The 26,843-nt window shown below is 40.2% G+C and overlaps 1 protein-coding gene across 2 annotated transcripts; it reads left to right on the forward strand.

Moving 5' to 3' along the window:
- On the forward strand, positions 1 to 26,843 carry SPICE1 (spindle and centriole associated protein 1). Of its 2 annotated transcripts, none has more exons than XM_065642233.1 (17): positions 1 to 127; positions 766 to 813; positions 1,881 to 2,027; positions 6,129 to 6,231; positions 6,999 to 7,120; positions 9,280 to 9,377; positions 9,676 to 9,818; positions 10,055 to 10,192; positions 10,992 to 11,257; positions 15,699 to 15,830; positions 16,504 to 16,651; positions 18,971 to 19,192; positions 21,268 to 21,662; positions 23,307 to 23,475; positions 24,671 to 24,773; positions 25,107 to 25,194; positions 26,066 to 26,843. In XM_065642233.1, exons 1-17 carry the CDS (start codon positions 44 to 46, stop codon positions 26,117 to 26,119), a joined length of 2,460 nt encoding a protein of 819 aa, XP_065498305.1. In that variant the 5' UTR covers positions 1 to 43; the 3' UTR covers positions 26,120 to 26,843. The 2 variants fall into 2 exon arrangements, with proteins under 2 accessions (XP_065498305.1, XP_065498306.1); XM_065642234.1 differs by having other exon boundaries at positions 16,507 to 16,651.

Below are 26,843 nucleotides of genomic sequence, written 5' to 3' on the forward strand. Positions count from 1 at the left end.
GCCGCCGTTCCCTTCCCGCCCTCTCCCCGCGGCGGGCCCGGCGATGTCGCTGCTGCGCGGGGCCCGGCCCCGCGGCGCCGGCAGGAAAGGCCCCAGGAAGCCGTCGGCGGTGAAGCGGGACTGGGACGTGAGTGCTTCCCCCTCCCGGGTGCCGAGCCGGGCCCCGGGCCTGCTCCGGCCTCGGCGGCTCTTCCCGCTCCTCCTCCTCAGGCTTGCGGGCGGCCAGGCGGGACCGGCGGCGGGGCTGCTCGGGCTGGGTGACACTGTGGCCTGTTACCGGCTGGGGAAGGGCCGGGGAGCCCCGTGCCCACGGACGTGCCGGCCGGGGGGAGCCTCGAGAGGTCACCGCTCTCTCTGTGGGGCTCACGTTTGGAGAGACCCCATTTGTGTGGGGAGGGGGCAGTTGCGTGTGGGTGGACATGACGCCTCTCACTTCCTTGGTTAGGCCTCCCAGCTGTATATATAACCTTGCTTGAGGTTAGGTCAGATATCTATAGGTGTTAGATGTATATAACCCTGCCTGAGGGCAGGCCTCCCTGCTGGCAGCCTGCGCTTTAGGCCGAAGAGCTTGTACAGTCTTGATAAGGGTATTTTTGTGGATTGCCCAACTCACTGAGGGTGGAATGCTTTACAATGCCATTAAAATGCATATAATTGTATGCTAATTATGTTGTAGTTTAGAGGGGGTTTTAAAATGAAACTTGAAAAAAATTCGGTTCACCCTCAGTTCTGGCTTTTGAATTGTTTTCTGGTTCCTGTTTGCAGAGCACTGTCCATGATTTGACAGTCCACCGTGCAACTCCTGAGGATATTGTAAGTGTAATAGCAATCACTGCTCGTTCTCTGTAGCAAGGAGATTTAATTGATTACCTGGCATAAGTGTTTACTGTACCTATGGGGATATTTTCTGCCAATGTTTACTCTCCCTTTTTAAGCGTCTGAAAATATTTGCTCTTTAGTGTTAGCTCTTTGTTTATATCATGCATGCACAGCTCTTCCAGTTGGTGTTTTTCAGTCTTCTGTTTCCATTGGGAAGCAGTAGCAATAGCTTTTTTTCAGTAAAGTGTATACTATCATAAAAGCATATAAACATAAATACGTGAAAGCTCACTGGAGTAGTTGAAGTTAACTCTCATCTCTGCTGGAAGGACTGAAAGACTTGCTTTATTTTAGGAATCTTTCCAATTCTGAGGATACTCAATTTTCATTTGAACAATTTAACATGATTTCTTTATACTGAATGACCTGTTCATTACAAAGTATGTGACTTCTGTTTCACTTTCCTTTGTAGCACCGATTACCAGGATGAAATAGGCAACATGAGCTGTTGTTGCGTGTATGTTTTGACAGTTTCATCGGGACAGATGGGCACAATAGCAGAAAGCGACTTGATTCTATAAGTGGTTGGCTTGATAGCTTCCAGACACTTTAGCAAGCACCTCACACATTTGATTTCTATTTAAACTGAATATATATACATTTCATTGTTAAAAGAAGAGAGAAAATATCTCTGATGATTGTCATTAGTGTTAAATGAGGAAAATGCATTATGTCTTTGTATGCATATTATAGGTGGTAGTGTTGGTTTTTTCCTCCTTTTACAGTTGAGAAAACTATTACTGAGTCAGTGGTGTAGGGGAGATGGAAACTACGAGACTTCCCCCATTCACCTTTTGAGCCGCTTTAATTTGGCTGATACTTATGCCATTTTACAGTTCTGGATGTTTGTGAGGCTGTCATTTATACTACTATGAAGTTAACATAAATAGTATTTGGTGCATTAATGAAAAAAATTGAGAAGAGCTTGTTAGTGTTACTCTGCAAATTTTGCTTTAGATTGTCCCTTGATTTTGAAATGTTTTTTTTTCACATTTATGTAGCTGCGTCGCCATGAAATACACAAATCAAAAAACAAAGCACTGGCACATCTGGAACTGCAAGAGAAAGCACTGAAAAGAAATTGGAAGAAGCAAAACCAACTAGCTGCTGATTTGGTGGAGAAAAGGAAATTGAGGCTGATGCATGAGGTGAGAGCTAAATCTGCACATGATTTGCAGCAGTAGTGGAAAACATCCTTTGCACATAGGTCAACATTTGCTCTTGTTGGACAATTTGGCTTTGTATATGCGTACACTGTCCCTCCTCTATGTGCTGTGAGTGCAATGATTGGAATAGGCTGCATAACATATTAACCAATCTATATGGTTGCACATTTGGTCTTTGTTGCCTGGCTGTGCCTTCTGTAATTCTGCAGACCTCTCTGCATCTGAGCAGGAACTGTTTGCGGAGTTAAACTGTGTGTTGTGAAAAGAGTGTGTATTCTTTGCGTTCTTATTGCTATGTTGCCTTTTCCCTCTCCTGCCTAACATTTGATGGAAGTGTGAACATTTATCTTTCTGGGAGGGACATCCTTATCTGCTATTGCTTATTTAAACAGAGAAAATGCAGAGTCATAGGGGCAGAAAGGATGAGGCAAGAAATTGGTAGGGAAGAGCTTTTCTGGAAGGAAAATGGACACAACAAAGGTTGAGGAGCTATGGCTGCTAGCAGACAAGCTTATCATCTGGGAATTGAAATGCTTGTTCTCTAGGCATTCAGAAGCACTCTGACTGAAAATATCCATATTGTTTAATTTGCTTTTGAATATTGAACTGTAGCAGCAAACCTAAGCTAAGTTAACAGAGACAGTAGCTGTCACTGTCTGAAAAGGGATTTTGGTGGTAGACATCCTTCTGTTTCACATGGCAGGTGACTCCTTGCTGTGAAAACTAATCTCAAATCATAGCCATGAGCTTTCAGGCCTCATCAGCACTTGGACAAACTGAGAATTGTTGGTAAAGAATGATAATGAACAGTGTTCACCTTGCAGTTAAAATAAGCATGATTTAGTAGTCCTGTAAATGTGCAGTGGATTAACCATCGCAGGCCTCTTCTCTTTTTTGCCTTTTGTGAATTTTCGGAAGTCTTTTTCAGATCTCTGAGAACATTCAAGCATAGACAGAAATTAAAGTACTTAGAATTGAAGATCGCCTTCTAGTTTCCTATTTGACACCTGTTTCTCTGCAGTCACAGTAGAATTTTTGTGTTAAGGGTATCATGCTGTTATGGAAGTTTCTTCACCCTGGCTTTTCCAAAACAGTCTCAGGCATGAATTCCATAAATTCCACTAAGTAATTTATTTTAAAGGTACGGTGGTAGAGAGCATCTTGTGCTGGGTGCCTCCAGAGGGATCCTGGACAAAGAAATCCCTGGGCAATTCTACCTTTACAATCTAAGTTCCCCATCCCTTATGCGCCAGTTTGGGCCAATTGTAATATTAAGTTTGGAGTCTCCCTGTTGTTCATTAGGTCCCTTCATTTTTGTCAGGCAGACTGTTTCTTGTCTCTGCGGGTGTTTGGTTGTCTCTCATTGACCAGACTGGATGTCAGTCTAGGTGCTGGTCTGTCGGTTCTCCCTGTCAGCTGCTATTTGCACCTGCAGTTGAAAAGTTGAAAACAGCAACAGCCAAAACATCAGTAAGTTCTCACTGTTTCTCATCTCTAGACATGCTGTTCCTTTGCTTATCTCTAGGGATGCAGCTTCTGCTGACAATTGTAGCTTCTTTATCTTGTGGCTTGAACTGACTCTGAGGGCCCTCCTTTGCTTAACTAGGTAGAAAGTTCAACATGTCTAGCTGAAAGTTCAGAGTTTGTGGCCTAAGTCTACAGCAAATTTAGTTACTTATGCTAAGCAAGTTCTATATAAGCAGTATACCAACTTGCGCAATAGTCCTGCCCTATCGTGCTTATGCAAGCCTCTTGATTGTACCTGCACAATAATTCAATAAGCTCAGGTCTGGACATAGGCTAAGACAGTCTGTATTTGCTAAGAGGCTCTGTTATCTTGGTAATCTTTTTTCCTTATTTACTGCTGTGAGAGTGTAGCTTCCTAAGACCCTTGAATCCTACTCAACTGCAGAAGACTCAGGCACAAAAACTAGGAAGATGCCGCTTCCAGTGTTTTTCTTCTTGTAGTGTAGGTTGGGAAAAAAAAAAAAAAGAGAGCGAAAGTTATAAAATGGATGAGCAAAAATTTAATCTTTTGGGGACTGGTCTGCCTAAATATCTGAATGAAAAAATAATGTGTTTATCTCTGTAACTGTGGATTGTGAATGTGCAGGTACCACACTGGTCCTATAACAACTTATTTTTAAAGTAATGTGTTGTCCTGAAGGGTAGGTGGTGAGTGGGTTATCATAGTGGGGAGGGTTTAGTATTAGTCTGTTTAATTATCTGTAGTAACAATCTGAAACAGGAGGGAAGATGAATTTTAATAATCCATAGGTAATACTAAACTGGAATGAGGTACAGCAACCAGTGAATTTGTTGAGAGCATGTAAGTGGGCCGAGAGTGGTTAGAAGCTGATAGCACTTTGTTTTCTGCTGATTACAAGCAAATGTGAGCTAATCTACTTTGGGAGCAATGCTCTAAAAATGTTCGTAACATGTTCAGCAGGAGAGTGAATCTTAGGAAGCTGCTAATACTGAAAAAGATCTAGTAGGGAGGATAAAAACAAATTAATCAGAATAATTTTTGTCTGATTAAACATATCACTTCAGTTTTAATTGTGTTAGGGAAAGGAATCATGTTTTGGGACAGGTAAACTCTTTTTTTCTTTCCCTTCTGCAGATCTGGCATGATTTTGTCTAAAAACCTGCATTGTTTTGGCATCAGATGGCTAGATTTTGTTAGTATCAAGTGTGAAAACTGAATAGTGATTTGGAAAAGCAGATATGTGAGATGAAAGATAAATATTCACTGATTTGCTAAATTGGTTATGAGGAGAAGCATAATATAATGCAGTGCAATTCAGGCTCAAAAGACTAGAAAGACATGGAAACTAGGTATATGGGGAAACTTCTTGGTATAACAAAGGACAGTAAAATAGGGGACAAGGGGAAACAGGTGAAATGCCACTCTATAGAATTTTCAATGAACCTGAATATAAACCAGCAAAATTTTCAATGGACACTGAAAGAAATGCTGTGGAGATAACAGCATATAGTGCTCTGAAACTGCTGGAGACCAATCACTCTCATGATTCCTGGGGGAGCAAAAATCGTTCAAATTTTGAGTAGGAAAGCACACACGAACCTGTCTTTTCTGTGGGATCTTCTAAAGTACTTGCAGTGCTTCTGGCTAAATTTGATTAACCATGATTAAATGGAGATCAGTTACGTATCTGGTCTCCTCGCAGGTGTTTAACTACCTTCTTCCCAGATTGTGGGATATAATTTTACTAGTTTGCCATTTCCAGCTTTGTGAATGGAGCCACAAGTCAGAGAGGAGTTTTGAGATGCATTCTGCCCACGGAGCCACGTCCCCAGTCAGCTCCATTCAGCTCACAGTAGCTGAAAGCCTCTTGCTTTGCACCCCATGACCTCTCTCCTTAGGAGGCAGCTGTCATGGTGCCAGGGATGGACTTCAAATACTGGGGGAGAAAGACCTTGGATACAGAAGGTGTGCCTTGTGAGAAATGTGTGGAGATTCCTTCTGATGTCAGATGTAGTCAGCTGTGTATATATCTGTTGAAACTTTTATGACAGGACGTGGCTTAATTTTTAGGTAGGATTTTCAATAGTCAAGCTGAATGAAACAAGTCTGCCTAAATTGGTCTGGATCTAATCAAGTAGTGCAGTTTTTGGGTGTCTATCAGATATAGATAAGTGTTCTTTGACTCAACAACATTGAGATCAAATTATTTGAGGATGCATACTGTTTTTTTTTTTTTAATTGCCAGATATATGTCTTCGTTTTGATGAGTGTATCATAAACACCCAGCTTCTTGTTTGTGTCAGGCTGGGAGAAGGAGAAGGAAGTGAGAGGATTGACTCCAAAGAGAGAGTCAGTGCTGATGCGGGCTCTAGTAGCAGTAACTGTTTAATTTTTCAGAAAAACAAGGTGAATTCTGATCACTCAGGATGAAGTATGGTTTTCTGATCTATCTTAATTAGGATCTAATTGCACAGTACCAACTTTGCAAACATTGGCTGTTCTCTTGCTAACTGTTTTGAAAAACAACACCAAAAAACCAAAGGAAAAATTGGTCTGCTCGGTATGAAATATTTCCTTATACGCTATACTTTCAGATTCTGTCTGATCAATACCATTTGCAAGATGTATTGGAACGATCTGATCAGGTTATGACTGTGGCAAGAAACTTGTTTGGGAATGTTCCTCGCACGCGAACAGGTAGACCATCCCATTTATATGTGCTAGTACATTTCAGATAATCTCCTTGCTTTTCATAGTCTTGCTTTGCAAAGTACTCTTTTAAACGGTTTTCATCTCATTGTCTAACATAGTACAATTGACCCCGTTCATGTTGAATGAAACACAGATGAGGATAACGCCTCCCATGGCAGGGGAGTGTGAGTCTTGGCCAGTTTTTCTCCTGTATCAGTCCATTTTGGAATTTCCTATCTCTTACTGTGAAACATCTGACACTCACCATTTCCACAGCCAAGCTCCTGGCCTATACAGAGCACCAGTTCGAGTCACTTCAGAGGTTTTGATTCTCATTGCTACAAGGGTTGACTTCTTGCTCTTGGATATTGTTGAAAATTTATCAGCAATTCGTGAACAGGGCTTCTTCTTTTCCTATCCTGATTTGTGGGTCCTTACGCTGCTAGAGGGCAGGACTGGCTGTCTGCATATGAAATCTTAAGCTTAGGTTCTTTTCTCTGTAAGCTGCTGTTCTGTTTTGTATATAATGACTGTTTCATCCTACATGCTGCTTCTGCATGAGTGTATTTATACAGTTGAGAAGGACAAAAGCCTGGTACATGGCTGAATGTATTGAGGTAACTATGATTGGCCTTCAGCAGTTGTTTAAAGCAATGTTCGTTCCTGTGACCCTTTTTGTGCAAAGTACAGGGACTCGATTTTTGGTACAAAGTTCTCGCAACATACTACAGACCGAGTCATCTGTTCTTCCCTGTTTTGTCTGATTCCTCTAGGTTTCCCTAATGTAACAATGGCTCCTAGCTGTGACCCAGAATCCTCTCAAGGACCCATTGTACAAAAATGTGATTGTCCCACTCAGCTTTCAGTCCTTAGTGACTCTGTCATGGATTCCCAGGTAATCTATGTTCTGTTCTGTGCATGTCCTGTGGCTTTTTTGTTTGCACAAAGAAAGATTATTCAAAGGTAGAGTTTCCAAGCAGACAAACCTGTCTTTTGTGTTTTATATACCGTGTTGATAACATACATAGAAAATGAATATGAAAAACAAACATGTCTCATAGATGGTCTCATATTACCATCCTCTCCCTTTTAAATTCTGGAATTATCAGCAAGAGAGCAAAGTAATTACAGACCAAGAAGACAACTCTTGTGTTACTTAACTAATTGCTACATATCAGAATATGCCTCTGATTTTCTAATTTTGTCTGCATATATGGGGACATAGCCAGTTGGGCTCCAATTTATTTCTATAACACAGATGTAAATGTACCCCAGTCAACTCCACGGCCTCGATTAGTCATAAAAGTTTAACTTTTAATACTCCACGTTCTTTTAAAAAAGTTTAAAAATTGTTTACATTTGTTTAAAAATTGCATTTAGTTTGGCTTTGTGTTCTGTTTTCTTTTCATAACATGAGTTGTAGCAGGAATGCTCACTGTGATTTGAGAACAGGCATGTGACACTCCCGGAAATCAGTTCACTGATTGTCATGGTTTCTCTTATCTTTCCCAGTACGGTTTCTTGTTTCCCTGTAGGGGCCACCAATTAATCTGTCAAGGTTTAATTGCAAGGCAACAATAAACCGCGGCAGATGCTCTCTGTTAATCCCCCCTCCACCCTCTCCTTAGATAGGAAAAAGTGATAAGGAGGATAAGGAAGACAGGCTTTGCAAGTTGGAAAAAAGTTTTTAAATGCTTTACTAATGCAACTAATAAATAGAGAAAATAATACAAAATATACAAAACCAATCTAGAATGTCCTGGGGTAGAGCAGCTTTGCCTGATGTGGAGTTGGTGTGGCTGCAGGGCAGGCACCCAGAAGTCCTGGGTGGGACTTCACAGCAAACCGGAACTGGATTCAGGGATGCAGGGCCTGGAAGTAGGCCTGGGATTTTCAGGGCCAGCCGGAAAGGTGCTCTTCAGATGCCAGCCATGGTCGAAGAGAGCGAGACCCTCATAATCTCCCTCTTTTATAGGATGTATGACATGTATGGGATGGAATACTCAGTTAGTCAGTTTTAGTCACCTGTTCTGTCTGCCCCTCCTTGCAAATATGTCCCATTATCAGTTAACCTTGGTTACCATAGTAATGAATATAAACATGAGCTTCTTCTGCATTCCATTGGTCATCTTACCAGTCCGGAGCAAACAGTGTCTCAAAAAATATGCAGCTAAATTCAGAAAAGTGCAGTTACTTAGAAGTACTTAGCCGAAAAGAAAATTCACTAAAAGAGAACTGGTCTTGTTTTAAACAAAACCAGGACACTGATGAAGACCAGGATGGCTGTGGGAGTGAAAGTGGTGGTGTCATTTCTTATGGTTCTCTAATCCTGTTTCCTACTGTCTTGCACAAGTATCTACAGTTTGAGTTGCAGTACTGCACTGTCTTGTATTTTAGGCTTACATTTTTAAAAGACACGTGTACTGATAGTTGTGTGCTGAGTTTTTGTGAGATTTTCTTTTCCTCATGTGCCTATGAAAATCATAGTTAAAGGCTATCTAGTGAAGCCTGCCCAGAAGCACATATACCTGGTAGTCTGAGGAACCCTCATTTCAAATTCGATTGCTTAAGTTTTGCTATGAATGTGGTACGTAGGACTGTATTTTGTTCTGGTTGCGTTTTACACACAGAATATAAATGTCATTTTGCAGATCTCATTACAAGGTTGTTTAGCTTGTAATGTCAAACGGCTGAAATGTTAGAAATGCTATAACTATGTGGCTTTTTCCATTTTTCTGCCTGCTATATCTTTGTTTTGGAACAGTCTTTAAAGCTTTTTTATCCTACAGTGTGTGTGGTCTTTCTTACATAACATAAATGATCCACATGAAATATTGGATATTGAATTAATCACTAGCTGTATTATTTTCAGAGACAGTTGTCAGTAGTGGTATTTCTTAGGCGCTAAACCCCCCCGAAACTGTTCCCACAGAAACAAATATTTTTGCTTTTTTTCTTGAAACAACTTCAGAAAATTGATCTCTCACTACATTCTAAAGATAAATTGAAATTGCTCTGAAGCCCCTTTTGTTTTCTTTATTGTCTCCTAAAAAGGCTCTTAATGAAGTAGAAGAGGAAGTGTTATCAACCTATCAATCAGAAGACGAACGCCATGACTCTCTGCATTTCAAATCCAGCATCAATTCTGACAGGTCAGTACAAATATATCCATTCAGATTTCCATCTTCTTAATACTGGAAATAGACAGAGTTAAAAGGGTTTTGCAAGGGTACAGTTAAGTTACCTTTTCTGTTCCCCCACCCCCGCTCCTTTCCTGACCTCAGAATTCTAGAGAAACCCCTTGTTGTATCACACTGGGAATGAATGTGAGCAGAGAACTCACCTGAGCAGTTACAGATATTTTAATGAGCTCTTCCTAGACTGTACAGTTAATTTAGAATCATGCTGTAATCCTATTACACTTCACTGTTACGCTTGTTTTGAATGTAGGCTACTTCGGTTACTGAGAGAAGAAAGTTCCTTGGTGAATTCTCATTTGTGGGCTGAAAAGGATATGAGAAAAACTACTTTATCACAGGAATCAAATGTGCCTCTTACTCCAACAACTGTTTCTCCATCATTGGATCATTCAGGTTGGACTTTCCAAATCACATCCTTTCAAGGGTTGTTAGGCTGTTCACAGGATCCTGTCTGGAATTCCTGTTCTGGGTGGGGGTGAGAGACTGAGATGCGCTAATTTGTCTCAGATAAATTTCCAGACTAAAAAGCCAGCTCTTCTAATGAAATTACTTTCCAACATATTACTATTAAGAACATACCTGAAATATTTCATGTGTTGATTTTGTGTTTCATTTTGTGTTTAAATCAGCCCTCAATGCTACCAATGTTGTCAAGAGAATCCATTCAAGACTTCAGAATGAAGACGGAGAGACTATAGACTCTGCTTACACTGTGAGACAAGTGCTGAACCCAAACTCAAGGAAACAAAAGCATGTCACAGCAAAAAGTTTAGTACCTTTAAATGCAACATACCTCCCTTTGACCAAGGTCCTTAATATTGTGAGAAAATGCAGGTTGAAAGGGATCTTTGGAAGTCATCACAGGGCTAACTCCAAAGTTTGATTAGGGGAGTCCTCATCCAGCCAAGTGTTGAGCATCTCTAAGGGTGGACATTCCACAGCCCCTTGTGTAGTATATTGCCCTGTATTCTGCATGTTCATTGGCAAAGTCCGTAGGAATCTGGGAACCATAAATATGTCCATTTGATGTTGCCTGTTACCTTGCTAGCCATGGAGTTCTCTCCTGTGCAGGGCTTTTCTGTTTCTGATATATCTTTCTATTCTATGCTGCACAGACTCATGAGGCATTTTGGTCCTCATATTCTACACACATTTGTATGTGGGAACTGACATCAGATACAAACTCTAATGTGAAAGGATTGTTGTAAAAGTGTTGCTCACTAAATATGAGACCTGAAAGCAGCTGATATTTTTCATGGACTGTTCATTGGCAAACTGTTTCCATGCTTTTAACTGAGAAATAGGAAAACATAAACAGCTATCTAAGATAAAAGCACCAAGCAATCATACTTGAAAGGCAGTAACATAGTGACAGAAAATGTGGGGTTTGATTATCTAAAAATAACTGGAATGTCTGGGGCTATTCTTTGGTGGTCCATTTTAACTCAGGGCAAGAGAGGGCCTCTCCTTTGATTTACTTTAATAAACAATGTAATTTAATTGGTATTGCAAAGCTTTCTATACAAGATGAAATTCCAATGACTTTTTTTTTTCCACCCCTCTCAGTGAAAAGAAAACAAACTGCAGAGAACTCTGCAAGACAGAGGAGAGATGATTCTCCAGCTAATTCAATCCCCATTGACCTTCGAAGCAGCAACATATCCAGCCTAGATGTTCTCAACCGCATGATACATGAAGTGGAGCATGAATTGGAGGAATACGAGCGATGTACAGGCCGTGAGGTTAAAAAAACTGAGAGAAGTGAAGGCCTCAGCGGGTTTACCTTGTCACTGGTGAATGCTCTCTGTCGTTTGATGCGCTACGTCAAAGAGGTGAGAAGACTTTGAATTGCTTCTTTAGAGTGCATGAAAAAGGCTATAAAGTTACTTTATAAATGTGAACATTGGTCTTTCCTGGCTCCCAATCAGTTTACTTTGAAGTCTGATTATCATTCCTTATTATTTGGATTGCATGTAATTAAGAGTTAAAGCTGTTAGTTTGCTAGAAACGGGTATCCTTAATGAAAAGGGAGGAGTTGACTGCAATGGAAGTCTTCCAGTGGCTGTTAGCAGAAAATACCAATTGAAATAATTTCTAATTTATTATTTAAATATGTTTGGAGTTGTAGCAGGATATTAACTACAGCCTTGTTTACAAATTCGTTTTCTTCCTTTGCCTTCTAAAGGCGATGCTATTGTTACTAGAGCAGTGGACCCAAATCCCCAGTTTTCTTTGGGGCATTCCTTAGCTTTCTTTTTCTATCCATAGCAGCAAATTCAATTTCAACTTAAGCAAGAATGACCTGAAGTGCTCATTATTGCAGTGCACAGCTGCGGATCAGTGGAATTCCATAAAAAAGACAGCCTGTATAATGTTTTGTTTTGTTTGGTTTTTTTTTTAAAAAAAAAAAAAAGGAAAAAAAAGTGGTTTATTTAATCTCTAATACAGAGCTATTCAAGATGCCGTAGATGTGGCTCACAGTTTCATTGGGCCTCTGTGAAATTTTGAAGCAGAATATGACAGTTTCTGTACTCTTAATAGATACAGCAGAATATGTTATCTAAATCCCCATGCTCGATTTCACAGCAAAGGCAATAGATTCCTAATGGATGTGGAACTGTTCTATTTTGGTTCCTTTTCAGAGTATATAATGAACAAGGGGAAAAAAACCACCTTATTTTAAAATTTGAGGGTTTTTTGTCTGGCTGTATTATTCACAGAATCATTTCAGTTGGAAAAGACCCTCAGGATCATCAAGTGCAACCATAACCTAACTCTGGCCCTAAACCATGTCCCTAAGAACCTCGTCTAAATGCCTTTTAAACACCTCCAGGGATGGTGACTCCACCACTTCCCTGGGCAGCCTGTTCCAATGCCTGACAACCCTTTCCGTGAAGAATTTTTTCCTAATACCCAACCTAAACCTCCCCTGGCGCAACCTCCATGCTACAACCTCCTTTCAGGTAGTTGTAGAGAGCAATAATGTCTCCCCTCAGCATCCTTTTCTCCAGGCTAAACAGCCCCAGTTCCCTCAGCTGCTCCTCATCAGACTTGTGCTCCAGGCCCTTCACCAGCTTCATTGCCCTTCTCTGAATCTCTCCAGCACCTTAATGTCTTTCTTGTAGTGAGGGGACCAAAACTGAACAGAGTGTTCAAGGTGCATCTATATGGAAGAATTTAATTTAAGACCTCTCTCAGAAAAAATGGTAAATAATTAATTCAAGAGTGAAAAGCCATGAGCATCAGAAGATGGACTTTGGCTGAGAAGATCTTATGTTTTAAGAGAAGTTAAGAATGCATGTTCTCTATTAAAGTTGTAATACCAAAGCAGGGTATTAAATTTGGTTCTTTTGCAGTTGCAGGGAAGAATCTTCTGGACTTCCAATAGAATGTTTTCCATTTATTGGGAAAACATCAATTTAATAGCATCAAATTAATGTTGCAAATATAATTGCAATTATAGCCCTATTTAGATTGTCTTTAATTTGTGTTCCACAGAAATTAGTTATTCTTCACCCTCAGGCTTCCTCCGAACCACTCCAGGTTTTCTTTGTCATTTTTTTTTCTTTCTTAATTTCTACTTTATGACATTCATTGTATCTTAAGAGCTTTTGTTCTATTCAGACTGGAGGCCAAGGAGTCTGAGTGTTTAAGGAGACTACTTATTTTGAAAGATGTATGCTGACTCTTATTCATATTCCACATTTTTACTGAGCACCTCTATGATATTGTTTTTACTTTAATAGATGTATTATCATTCCTTTCTTCCAGGAGCTGATTATTGCTTGCAGAATTGTTTGCAACATTTTTAGATTTACTACCTAAATTCACCAGTAGAAATATGCAGAAGTTGCTCAAGATACAAAGTGTGGTTAATCATATTCAGAGTTGGCTCGAGATAGACATTGTGCATCCCTAACCTTCAGTGACTTTTCTGCTCTAATTACAATTAGGACTTGAGAATTTGCTGTGAAGAATCACAGTTTGTCTGAGTATTTCCTAAAACCTGGTCCCTGTGGTGGTAGCAAAAAAACAAGTCCTCGTGTGGACCATCTGTCTTGCCTTGCCAGGAGAGTTACCAAAGTTCCAATGCCTGAATTATAGCTGGCAATACATTTCAAGAAAGTGACTTTGCAGTGGATATTTTAAAAGCCTCTGATTTCAGGTTAACAACCAGTCTTCAAGAGGTTTTGAAGCCTCTAGAAAGATATCCTTTCTCTTCTGGGGAGAAAAAAATATTTTCCAGCTTTGCTGTGGAAAAGCTGAATGCAGAAGAATTACAGTTTCTTAATTTATTCTCAAAATTATGTATAAAAAGTAGGAAGAGAAACTTGAATTACTGAATCTTTTATGAAAGTTGTATTAATAAGTGATTAAAAGATCCACTCCTACAAGAAGAAGCTAGTGAATATAGGAGAGGCTAGAGAGAAGGGAAAAAAGAAACTTCTGACATGTTTGCCAAGCTATATAAATTTTTTGAAGAGAAATGGACGAACCTGACATGGTTCCTAAATTAATTTTCAGTCGTCTACCAAATGTTAATTTTTTTTTTTCCCCATTCTGCTATTTCTTTGCCAAACTCACAGGGCAAAAAGGGTATATGCATGCTACATTAATCTGTGGTGCTACGTTCTCTGTCTCTGCTTCTGCACGTTCTGATGCAATGTTAAAACAAAGCTTATGTGATTGGAAGTGCAGCTGGCAATGAGCTGGAATGATGATACTTCTTTCAGGGTATACCAGACCCAAATCCTACCTGATGGTAGGAATGGATGTATATAGCTACTAACCCTGACACTCTCCCCATGCATAAATGTAAGACACATAGCTGCTTGAAAGCTTTTCTTCCAAGACTTGGTTAATGCAACATAGGATGAGTAGATTCAATAGCTCATGCAGATGATCTACAGTGTCAGTGAGCTTCATGCTTGGCAGTGCTTGGTTAATGGTTGTACTTTATGATCTTGAAGCTCTTTTCCAACCTAAACAATTCTATGATTGTATGATTCTATCAGTGCTACTAGGCTTAAAGTTCTTATTTTGTGCTGTCTTTGGTTTCTAAAAAGCTAGGACTGCGTATGATTTTTCCATTTTCTGTGCCAGCCTGCTTCACTTGGATCAATACAGAAAAGCTGTTCTCTCTAGGCAGAAGAGAACCAGAAAATGGATGGCTTGTCTCCGTGCTTAAAGGAGGTGTATCTGCCTTTGTGTCTCGTGACAGTATCCGTGGTTTATTCTCAAAAATATTTATTTATTTATTCATTCACTTTATGTGGCTGCAGAACTGTCGTGTCTTAACACTTCTTCCTTGGTGGTTTTTCATTTCTGGTCCCAATGCAAATAGAAAATAATCTACAGTATGTTATGGGCAGATCTTGCTCTAATTTTGTCAGTGCAGCAGAAAAGAGTACCCCAATTGCTTTTCAGGGTTTCTTGTGTTTTGGAGATGGGATTTAGTTCTCTTATTCAGGAGTTCCTTTGAGTAAATGCAGTCAACCTTCTGGAGAAGAGCTCCATCTTCTAATTCTGATGTGTTTACGTGATTTTGTAGCCTCTGCTCTTTTAGCTACGATGATTGAGAAAGTGACATTTGTGTGTTCCATTTACTCATTAGATGTGGAAGGGACTCTTGTGTCTTGTACAGGAAGCCTGGCTACTGCAGTGGTCTATCTTAAAATAATAGATTGATAACATCTTTTGAGGACAAGAGGATCTTTACAGTAAGGTCTTTTGCCTCATGCTCAAATAGATCACAAATAAACCTTTTTGTCTTCTTTTAAAAATAATATAAATGAAACCCTCTAGAACTTTTTCTCTCTCTGAGGGAAAACATTAGAAAGCAACTACTTTCTACTTTATTTAGCCAAATTTGTCTTCATTAATGAATTAAGAAAACTAAAGAATAGGCACAAGTAGCACAAGATAATGGCAAGCATAAGCACACCTGGAGTTATTTGATTACTGTATGGAGATGCAGTGTCTTACAAAACACTATCTGTGCATAGAGACAATGCTTGTAGTTACAGCCTGTAAAAGTTGTAAAGGCAGAAGAACAAGGATGTCCCTACAGAGTCTGGAGTAACAAAGAAGGAAAAGTAATCTCCCTGACAGTTCTCAAACCCTGAAAATTGGATTTTGTTGTGAAAGTAATGAAGTTAGTTTAGCAAAAGGAGGAAGAGCTGTTGCAGTATGATGTGATATGGACCCATTCCTGTTCCCAGATATGAATCTGTGTTGCTTATAGTAGGTTTTTAACTTTTTAACCCTCTTTAGAGTGAAATGCAGCTGCGTGAGAAAGAGCTGATGAGACAGCAGCATGAGCAGATGTTGAATGAACATAGAGAACTGATTGATGCTCTGACTGCAGAAATACTTCTAGTGAGGGAAGAAAACACTATTATACAGGTACTGAGCCCCCATCTGCCTCAAAGAATACTAACAAAGAATACTGAGTTGTGCAGCAAATGTGTGCTGAGGTGCATTGTCATACGTTCATGAGATTTTAAGAATAAACAGAAAGAAAATGATAAAATTGAATGAGGAGTCTGAGAATGATAATAGCAGGCATAGCAGGGGGAGGGAAGGAATGTTTGGAAAGTCAACATTTTATCTTCCTGTATGATATTTAACTTTAAAGCCTAAGGAAAATGCTAGTTCCATTAAATTGAGCTTTGCTTTATCAATCTAAAGATTTAAGCATCTGCCTCCATGCTTCTATGCTGTTAACACTACTGGAACAACAGAGTAGACTAGATAAAATACTACTTTTTTTTTTTGGTTTGCAGTGGAGGTAGATTTGTTCAATGGTTACATTTGGGAATGAAGCGATAAAGCTGTGTCAGAGAGGAAGCAGGGTGATAAGTTAGGAAAGAGGAAAAATGGATTTATTCGAGGCAGGAGAGAAACGAGAAACATGGAGGCACCAGTATTTAATACTTAATTGGAATCCCAACAAATCAATGCAGTGGTATTAAGAGACCAGATTCCTCTCAGAGCTGCCTTTGGTATATAATGTAATTCCTGTTGCTGGAATGCAGATTTGTGTATCTCTCTCTTTTGTTTTTCCTTCATCCTTTAGAAGAAGCTTCAGGAATACATGACAGTAACAGATGAACAGCTGATCTCTCTCACGCAAGCATTTAAAGGCCTCCCTTTGGCTGAACCCGAAAGAGAACAAAGTCCAAACCATTTTGGAATTGCAAGCAAAGGTCCAGTGAACGGCCAAGGTGTGTACATGCATGTGTAAAGGATGAAATGGGAGTTGTGGCTAGTTTATCCCTGTAGTGGAAAATGTAGTATTTAATAGATGCCTACTTGAATAAATACCTCATGTGTGAGCATGAATCTCACTTCTGGAAATTCATATGCCATCAATTCTGCTGTGAGCGCAAGCAATTTGCTACAGATTATTTTTTAACAATATTATAGGTTGTATTCCTTCTTCACTGGCATCCTTCTGTCTGGATCAGGACTTCAAGATTAACCATTTAGCCAAGTCCTGGGCTTGAGCTTTAAGTGATACATCATCTATTATATTGAAAAAACAAACAAACAAACAACCCCCCCAAACAAACAAAAACAAGACCAAACCCCCCAAACAAACAAAGAAAACCAAACCAAAACACAAACAAAAAGAGGGGAAGAGTAGCCTTCAGCCATTAAGATGGTTTACAAAGTCAGATTTACTCGGAGGGTCCTCAAAGAAAACCCAAACCCAACTGAATCGGGATCCCAGCTTTCTGTTGCTGAAGCAGCCTCACAATACGAGACTGGTTCTTCCATAAGACACTGGAGGTCGCTGCTGATCAGAAACAGCAGCTGCTGAGGCACGTTAACTAGCCAGGCAAAAGTCGGTTTCTTGATATTCGTGACTTTATATCAGAGATAAATGACCGGTTGAGTGATATATAAAATAGACGCAGGCTAAGCTAAGCCAGTAGTATTGATGGCCAAACTAACCAAACATGATTCACTTTGTGATTTTACATTCCTTCACCGTGGAGTTTTCTCCCAACTGTTTTCCCTAATTGATTGCTTAAATGCATCATTTTTACTCTCAAGGTCAGTAACTTGTGAATCCCAAGAATCCTTGGAGCTTTTGTATTCCTTAGTTAAATGTTGGTTTTGTGGACATTTTCATGGTCAAAAACTTTATTTCTGGCTATTTCTCTGGGGTTCCCAGGAAGAAGCCACATACCAGATTGCTTTTTTTGTGATTTACCCAGGCTTTGTAAAAGCAAACAAAAAATCCCACCCCAAAATATAAAACCCAATCGGAAAAGCACCCCTCAAAACCAAAAAACCCTACTTTCCTATACAACAATTCTGCAAGACTAGAATTTGCAAATATTTTCTTTTTCTTGGTCTCTCTTCTCAAGAAAATGCATCTTCCTGAGAGGAAAGCTTCCTAAAGTTACAAAAATATTTTTTCCTCCTTCAGAAGGAGATCTATTCTACCCTTAAGGCATCTGATTGGATGTGAAACATTTGCTAGTTTTAGCACAGAAACCATGTGTAAGTTAACATAGGACTTCTCTGGAGAGACAAGAGTGGCTGAGAGAATATTGGAGGCCATATCACAGTGGCAAATAGCATTTGAGGAAGATGCTTTGGAAATGCAGCTCTGTACAGTGAAGCAGGGCAGGAGAATGTTTCTTATTTCTTGCCATGGTCATTGAATAGTGACTGGCAGGTTTTAAGTTCAGTCTCAGAACCTCAGTTGTGTGAACTGCAAGCAGTATCTTACGTGAACAGCCTCTTCTGGCTCTTTGCCTTTGAAGGGTGCTTTTTTTACTCTTGCATTTTGGGATCAGGTATGTTTTGCTTAATTTTCCACTAACTTCTCTTTTGGGAACAAATGCCCTGAACAAAACTGTGAAGAGAGAATTCAAAGATAGCACTGATGGAGCAATGGATGGAAGCATATCAAAATTACTGTGGTCTCATAGCTAGCTACAGCTTTGATTTCATGCTATTCATTTTGTGTCTCCCTGATATGTTCAAAATAGATGGCAATGTAGACACAAGCTAGTTGTAGTTAAGTACGGAAGAATAATTATGGTGGTTATTTTTTACTGAAGAGATCTCTGATTTGGATTAAGTCATAAAAAGATTATCAGAGAGCTCAAAAAAGCTTTGAATTCTTTTCCACTCCACCATTGTTGCCATCAAATTTATAATATAGCTTCATTACGACAAGTGCATAGGTTTGCTTTTCTCAAGAGAATGTTACGAAATGCAGCTCACGAAAATACCCGTCTGTAAGTCTTGTGCATGGGCTACAAACAGCTCTCTTACTAGTATCCTGCAATTGTGAGGCTACGTATAAGAGCTGCTCTTGATCTTAAGGCCGGTAAAAAATTGTGTTGTGTTCCAGTGAGAGAGTTCTGTACCTGAGGATCAGAAGGAAGTTAGTAATGTGTGTGGAGCATACTCTAGTCTGTCTTTTTAGATACCTGAACATAAGAGTTGTTATTGAGAATTTTCCCTATTGTACTAAAAACTTTTTTTTTTTAATTCTATGTCTGCTTTGTCTCTTTCTTTAGAAAAACATTTGAGCTATTTTGAGCCTAGGGCTGATACAGGCAACAGGGAAGGTATGCTGAAATTCCCACAGGAAGAACTTCCTTTCAAGTTTCTCCAGAGGTCAGGTGCTTCAGGTGATGTGGGAGCTGGTAGAAGCTTGCCATCTCACATCTTCCAGCCAGCTGTGCTGTTGTCACCCCCCCGGCAGAAGAGCAGCCAGGAGTTGTCTCCCCTCCAGAACGGTGAGATCTCTCTGGCTGTAATAGACTTGAGAGCCTGTGTAGTGTGTTACTGTTCCAATCTCATGCTACCTTTAGAAATGCATTTTATATGGAAAATGTTTAATCTGTATGCTTAGATGCACTGGCCCTTTCGCTGGAATATCCTACTTCTGCACCCAGGTAAACATTTCTTTCTTTCTATGCCTGGTGCTAGATTTTCTGTCTCCTCCAGTTCTGCATCTACTGTCTGCAGTCCTGTCAGTGGCAATCCAGACTGGCGTTTTTATTTTGTACTGGTTTTGATTGTCACTTCCGTACGATCTGCCATAGCTCTTTGTCTACGACATACAGCACATCATCTCAGATTTCCGTTTGCTGGTGGCATAATCCAGCTTCCATCACCTTTAATGGTGGCACCACTGAAGATTGAAGATGCAATGCCTCTGCAGCCCATGCTGCAGACAACCCGGGGTGTCTCTAGGCTGCATGCTCTTGCTTTGAGACAATCTTCCCAGCAGAGCTTTTTTTAAAAGCTTTGGGAATAGGTTTCCATTGGGTTTCATTTAATACACAGGAAGTGGCTGAAGAAGTTTTAGGTGAAATTATGTGGGGCTGGGTAACCGGATTAACTCAGTCTTGTGTCAGTGTCTGTAGGCTTCAGAATTTTTGTAGGTTGGTAGCTCAGTTCTGGTTGTTGGGAGGAAGAAGGTTCATTGGGATGATTAGGGATGATATTTCTCATTTAAATTTAATGAAGGGAGCAGAAGGGAGGATGCTTTGTGACTTTCAAAATCGGCTGTTTCCTCCTGCAAATGTCATTGTAACCACATGCATCTTACTGAATGTGCTAGGCCCCTGTAAACCTCTGTTGTTGAGAGGCAGATAATTACATCTATGGCCAGCTTGCTGGCTGCTGACAGGAAGCAGGGCACAGTAGTGAGCGTTTGTGCCTTCCCTCCTCTTTTTTTTTAACCCCCTTTCAGCAGCGTTTCTTTGTAAGTCTTTTCCAAGTCAGAAAATTAACCCTAAAGTCCTTTTGATTTAAGGAGTCGCCAGGATGATTAAAAGTTTATATCTCCTTCAAGCTTTTGGTGGTCACCTGTGCTGCAGGGAGGCACATATGAATCAGGGGGAAGTGAACTAAAAGCAGCTTTCTGCAAAGAACAACATCTGGCTTCAGTCCCATTGAGAACTGTCAGATGTTGTCTGTGACTTGAAACAAGAATATAAAACCGTATTCCTAGGCTTCACTATAGTCTAGCTGTGTGAGAAATGTATTGTTACTCTTTTAAGACTGTTAAGGATGCTAAATGGTTCAACAAATGTTAAAATTCTTGAACGTTTCTTTATGAAAAAGTATTCATAAAACAGATTTATGTGTAAATTTTTAAATGTCATGCTCTGCTCAAGATGCAAAAGCTAAAGCTTGGGAAGAAATGGGCTATTTGGTATATAAAACATGGAAAATCTGGTTTTGGTCAGAAAATCTGACTTGGCCTTAACATGTAGCAGCTGACAGTGTTGCAACATATTTGGTCATGTGTCTGTGGTGTATTATTGGTTTGCTAATGGTGACCATAAAAAATACCTGACTACTTTTGTTGGCCAGAGGATTTCCCCTTTCTTAGGGGCTAAATAAATAGCTACTTTATTATTATGCCAAAAGTCCTGTATTATTTTGTTTTATTATTCTAAAAGTTTTGTTACTGAGTATAAATATCAGAACTAAACCACAAACTTGAAGTTGATTAGGTAAGTTAACCGGATTATGGAGAACGGAGGACTAAGTAGTGGTTGATCTATCAGCTAAGATACTCAAATCAATTTATCTTCTGCTCTCTGACTTCTCTCTCAATCCCTAATTAAGTCATGTAAATGTAAGACTATTTGCAAGAGGAAATATTAAACTTGGTGAGTTCTTGCAGCAGAGTCTTGCATAGAGTGATTTTGATCCATAACATAACACCATTCAGGCTAGATGTTAGAATCCTAGTGCCTGCTTGATAATTACCAGCCTGATGCAATAAAGTCGCTGTTAATTTCCTTGGTGAGGATCACATCTCTTTTCTTACCATTCCTTTATTTCTTGTTTGTAGTGTTTACAGCCATTTCTCAGCCTCCTGAAAACACCAAAAGCGAACCATACAAGGAAAAGAGCTCACCTTCCTCCCTGAGAACGCAGAGCACGACTGAGGAAAACTGCCTTACCTCTCAACGGCAAGCAATTCCTCCTGCAGACAAAGACTTGGAGAGTTCCCATGAGAAAATCAGTCTGTCCTGCCCAGGTGACACTAGAAAAAACAGCACAGCTGAAGAATTATTTCAAAACAGTGATCTGCTGGGACAGATAGCTGAGCTCACACGGCAGAACTCTCTAATTAAAGCTCAGCTGAGCAGATTCAGAGGCTGCGCTGAAGACACAAGTGAACGCCTACGCCAGCCAGACCCAGTACAAAACGAAAATCCTACTCCAGACTCTTCACAACAACAGGTGAGAATTTAACAGAAAAGGAAGACTGGGTTCCTCCTTCTGCTGATCTGCTTTCCCATAGCTTACTGATGCTTTAAGGCTGCGTCTTCCCTGTTGCCTGTTGTTTTAAGGAAAAGAGTAGAAAAAGAAATATTCTTTTAATTCATTTGCTTGGAGACTTTGATTTTTACCATTGCCTAAGGAGCTCAACAGTAGTTTCTCATATTGGGCCCATGTTGTATATGAGTGCTGAAAAGCCACAAGTGTGCAGCACACTTATAAGTTTGGGATAAGATTATGCTGCAAAAAAGGAGGTGTGATTGCAACATGATCCAGCATATCTCTTGTAGCTTGAGTAATATAAGCAGTGAAATCGCTGCACCAACCCACAGGTTCTTGTCAGGCTTGTAAAAGATGCATTTAAATCCATGCCATGCATCTCTCTTGCTACTGGGACCCGAAAGCCCATGAGATTAAAAGTGGTGCAAGTACATCTCTTGCAAATACTTGATTATAGGGTATGTACTATTTGGATCTGTCTTGTCTGTCCTGCCATGTGGTGAAAATCCCATAATTTTTGGGAAAGACAGAATTTGGGTGCTTCAGTTCTCATAGAAAACCTTTAATCTGCAACTAAGCATCCCAGTGAGTGGAGTTAACATCACAGAAATGCCTAACCCCTGCCCTCGCTACCATCTTTACTTTTGTTCCATCACAGTGGCTGAATTACTGTTCAATTAAGGATCCTAAAGATTTTAAATTTCCTCATGTAAGTGTAGGCTGAGTGTGTTGTCGCTTTCCACATTGTATTATATTGTGTAATGTTTAGTCATTTAGTTGTACAAGATGATGCAAACTTTCTAAAGTGGTGTTTCTGTGGAAGCAATTACTGGAGGGTGAGAGGAATGGGTCAAAGTGGATGAAAACTTGGTTTTAAGATGAGTTCCAGGATACTTTTGCTAGACATTGCTTTTACTTCCCCACACCATCTTGAATATGTCTCTGTGAGCCAATTACTGGATGGCTGGGGGCTTCCCCCCTCCTCCCCTTCCCCCCTCCTCCCCTTCCCCCCTCCTCCCCTTCCCCCCTCCTCCCCTTCCCCCCTCCCCCTTTCCTCCCCCTCCCCTTTCCTCCCCCTTTCCTCCCCCTCCCCTTTCCTCCCCCTTTCCTCCCCCTCCCCTTTCCTCCCCCTTTCCTCCCCCTCCCCTTTCCTCCCCCTTTCCTCCCCCTCCCCTTTCCTCCCCCTTTCCTCCCCCTCCCCTTTCCTCCCCCTTTCCTCCCCCTCCCCTTCCCTCCCCTTTCCCCCCCTTCCCCCTCCCCTTTTTCCCCCCTGTTCTCTCCCCCCCCGCCCCGTTCTCTCCCCCCCCGCCCTGTTCTCTCACACCCTTTCCCCTCCCTCCCCCTTTTCCATGATACAGACAATAGCTTTATTTTCCTATTTGTAGGAAGACCAATTTAAAATATTGTTGTGTTTAGTCAATTAGGACCTAGGCACAGGACAGGGAAAGGGACAAAATAAGATTTTTCACGAGGTGCTATATAATGATTTTTACTTTAAGTTTGAAAATTAAATGCATAGAAGTACTTGAAATATATTGCATGCTCTCCTTGGAGGTGCAAATTATAAGTTTTTAATTGGAAGTAATTATCCAATTGTCCAAGTAGACTCATCTGGTATCAAAGAGCTTGGAGGAAAGAATAGCAGAGCTGAATCGTCAGAGTACAGAAGCACGTGATAAACTGTTGCAGCTCATAGACCAGCAGAAATTAGCTGCTGCTGATAAGGTCCCTCCAACGATATCTCCTGTTCTGCCCCCATCTCAAAATTGCACTGGTAAGTACCCAGCTTCAGGAGAAAAAAAAATAGTAAGACAATGTTTTTCCCCTTTTGAGAGTTCTCTGTCCTTACCTGCGTGGATCAGTGGTTGTGGTCAGCAGTACACTTTCTGTTAATGGCCATGTAGTACAAACACTCCTTACTTCAGAGAGCTAAAACCACATCAGCTAAACTTCTCCTGAAGTTAGTTTCTTAGTAATTCGTCTGCTGGAAATATAACGCTTCATGGTAAATCTGTACTTTGCTATGTCCTTGCCTGCTGAACAGTTCTGCTACATAATCACTGGTGGGCAGAATTAGGCTTTTTAATCAGTCCTTTCTGCTGGAGGGTCTTTTAGAAAAAGACTAAGTTATTTCCATCAGACTTGTAAAAATCATGGCAGAATTGTTACCCAATTCTCAACCACATTGTAATTTTTGGTCTTTTGGGTGCTCTTTCCATCAGGCTACCTTGCTAAGCTACTGCTAGTACTAGTGGAAAGAAATAACTGGAGTTTCCAGTCATCTGAAGAGATAAATTAGCAAAGGGAATATTCTTGCTGATTCAAGATTCATAGATTAGCTGCCATGTGTAACTATAAACAAAAATACTTCCCAGCAGGTGAGGGCTGCTGCTTCTTTCCACTGAGCCATTTTAATTACAGGCAGGACTGTGTGTGAGCACGTACACATGCTGTGTCTAGGACACCCGCCCTCTCCCCTTTCCTAAACCACAGAGAATATATAAGGGGAAGGACTTGAAGGGGAAAGGAAGGAGGAAGAGGAGAGACCACGTGTGCATGTGCACACAGGTACATATGCAATGACTCATGTGGTGGGATCATAACACTTTTAACACTTCTATGGCTCTTTTAACATAAATTCGTCACAAAAAGTAAAATCTTAAAGGAACAAAGTAGAGAAATCAGAAGTCTCTAAGCCTCTGCCAAAAACCAGAACGTTTATCCATTAAAGAATCATTCTATATATATCCACGTTGTCCGTAGTTGCTCTGAGTATCTGCTTGTGATATCTGTCATTTTCAGGGAATGGATATGGGGTTGATGTTTAGCCTGATGTTTTATGTCTGATCTGTATATTCTATGCAATTGTGAACAGTAATATCGTGCCCCTCAAAAAATGGGGAAATGAAATGCATGTTTTTCAATGTTGCTGTGTTCTCATCAGAATCAAGCTATTCTTTATTGCCTAGAAAATGGAAGGAGGAAAATTGAAGTGCCTGTTCCTGTGGCAGTTGCTATGGATAGCTCCAAAGAAGATAGTGTTTCTCCTGCCAGTATGACCAGTATAAGAAGGTAAAATTAACCCTTTACTATTTCATTTTTGTAGTGTCTTGATGGCACATGCAGCAGAAATTGAACACAATGGAAAAATTGCTGTGTTCTTCTTTGGCTTCACAGACTTCCCCTGACTTTATCACACAGTTCTGTGGAAAGGGATGAAGACCCAATAGTTTTTTTTCACAACTTCCTTTGTTTGTATTTAAAATACCTGCAATATGACAAAGCACAGATGACATACGTCTGTTGAAGACGAATTGATGAGGGGTCCTAACTCAGGATCTGAGACATAATTCTACTAGTCACTTCCATTTTTCACTTTTTCAATCTCATTTTGAATGTCTACAGGTCTGTAGGAGACTCTAGCAAACCTTGTTCACCTGTAAGTGCCACATCAGGAAGTGTGAAATTAAATCCTATCAGCCAAAGGCCAAAGGTAAGACTGAAAAATCTTCCTCCAGAAAGCTTGGGTGCGGTGTCATGTAAGGAAAAAGCAAGATGGATATAGAAGAGGAAGGAGCTTAGTCATACCTTGAATCTCCTGAGGCTAATAGTAATCGATTCATGGCTGCCTGGATTCTGAGCAATTGGTAAGGGGAAGTCTGAGTGCTAGTGACGCTAGTTGTTTGCTGCCACAGAGCTGTTGTATTTACAAGTGAATAATACTGTAAATACATTTTCTGCTGTGGCATCTTCATGTATTAAAACTGTGAACCTCTGGTAGTCTTTCACTGCTGACTGCAGAGAATTTCAGGTAATCATTATGATGTACAGGTAGAACCATGTATGAGAAGCAAGTGAGCTCTTACCTAGCTGTTGCACAGGTCAGTTGCTGAAGGATAAATAAATCCAAACACAAAGGAAAATCACCAGTCTGGATTTCCGATTCCTGACGTGCAGAGAAGAATAGACTACAGTGATATGCTTTCACAGGGACAGTAGTACAGTCTTGCAAATGAGTCATAGATCTGTTTGTATGCTTAAAAGCAACCATGAGGAGATATTAATACTGTCTTCCCTGATGTCCAAAATAACCTAAACTATTGACTGATAAAGAGAAACAAAGTTAGGGTCCAAGTTTCTCTGTCCTGACAGTGAAGTAGACATCTCCAGAGGGGAAATTCTGAATAGTTAAGGTAGGCGTGGCTTAAGTTAGTTGTCTAAAGTAGGTAGTATGACTCCCTCCATCGTGCATGTGGCAGATGTACCAGTGAACTAATGCATAGCAATCACACAAGCCAGCACTAACTAGCAAGTCTGTGGGAAACTTACGATGTATGAATTTCAACTGGTTTCTTCTTTTACAGGTGGAAAAGCAAAAAGAAGAAGGCTGGTTTGCATTGTCAATGCACATTATGTAAAGAAAGATGCACTCGAGTCCTATATTTTTACATTTTTTTTAATGAACCACAATTAACAGTAGTCCCCCTCTCCAGATGTACAGTTTAACTCTGAAGTGCTTTCATGTCAGTGCCAATGGTATAAAAAGGTCCATATGCTTATTCTATTTGTCCCATACAGAGCACTATAGGAAGTCCTGGGAATGAGTTTCTGAACTGGACATGCTGCTGTGACACTACTCCCTTTTCACTGAATAAACCTTTCCCAAAATTGTAAACTGAGGCTACTGTAGCAATACAAATGAGAATCTGATATTGGTGTTAGAGACACTGAAGGCAGGAGGATTCAGAAACTGTGTGAAACTTTCTAGAGTATGTATTCACATAAGATATGGGAATGAAAAAATCAAGAAAAACTGAGATGAGGGAATGTGCCTATGTTCAAAAGCTACCTGAAGATTAGGAAGCCAGTCTATTCCTGCTGGATAAGAATTTGTGTCAGAAGTAATTTGATCCTTCTGCGGTTTACAGTTGCTCCCAAAAGTTGTGTTTTCTCTGCAATTAAAATGTCAGGGATTGCATCTGGAATTGAGGATTGCTTTTTTAAAAGTCCATTTTTTTATAGTAAATATAAAGTGACTATTTGAAGCTGAAATCAGAATCTTTATTTACTATGTACCAAAGTATATTCTTTTATGCAATAGAAAACTGTGATATAGGTACGGTTGTATTAAGATGTTTTGTT

The sequence above is a fragment of the Caloenas nicobarica genome, chromosome 1 (assembly GCF_036013445.1).
Source record: "Caloenas nicobarica isolate bCalNic1 chromosome 1, bCalNic1.hap1, whole genome shotgun sequence".
NCBI lineage: Eukaryota > Metazoa > Chordata > Aves > Columbiformes > Columbidae > Caloenas > Caloenas nicobarica.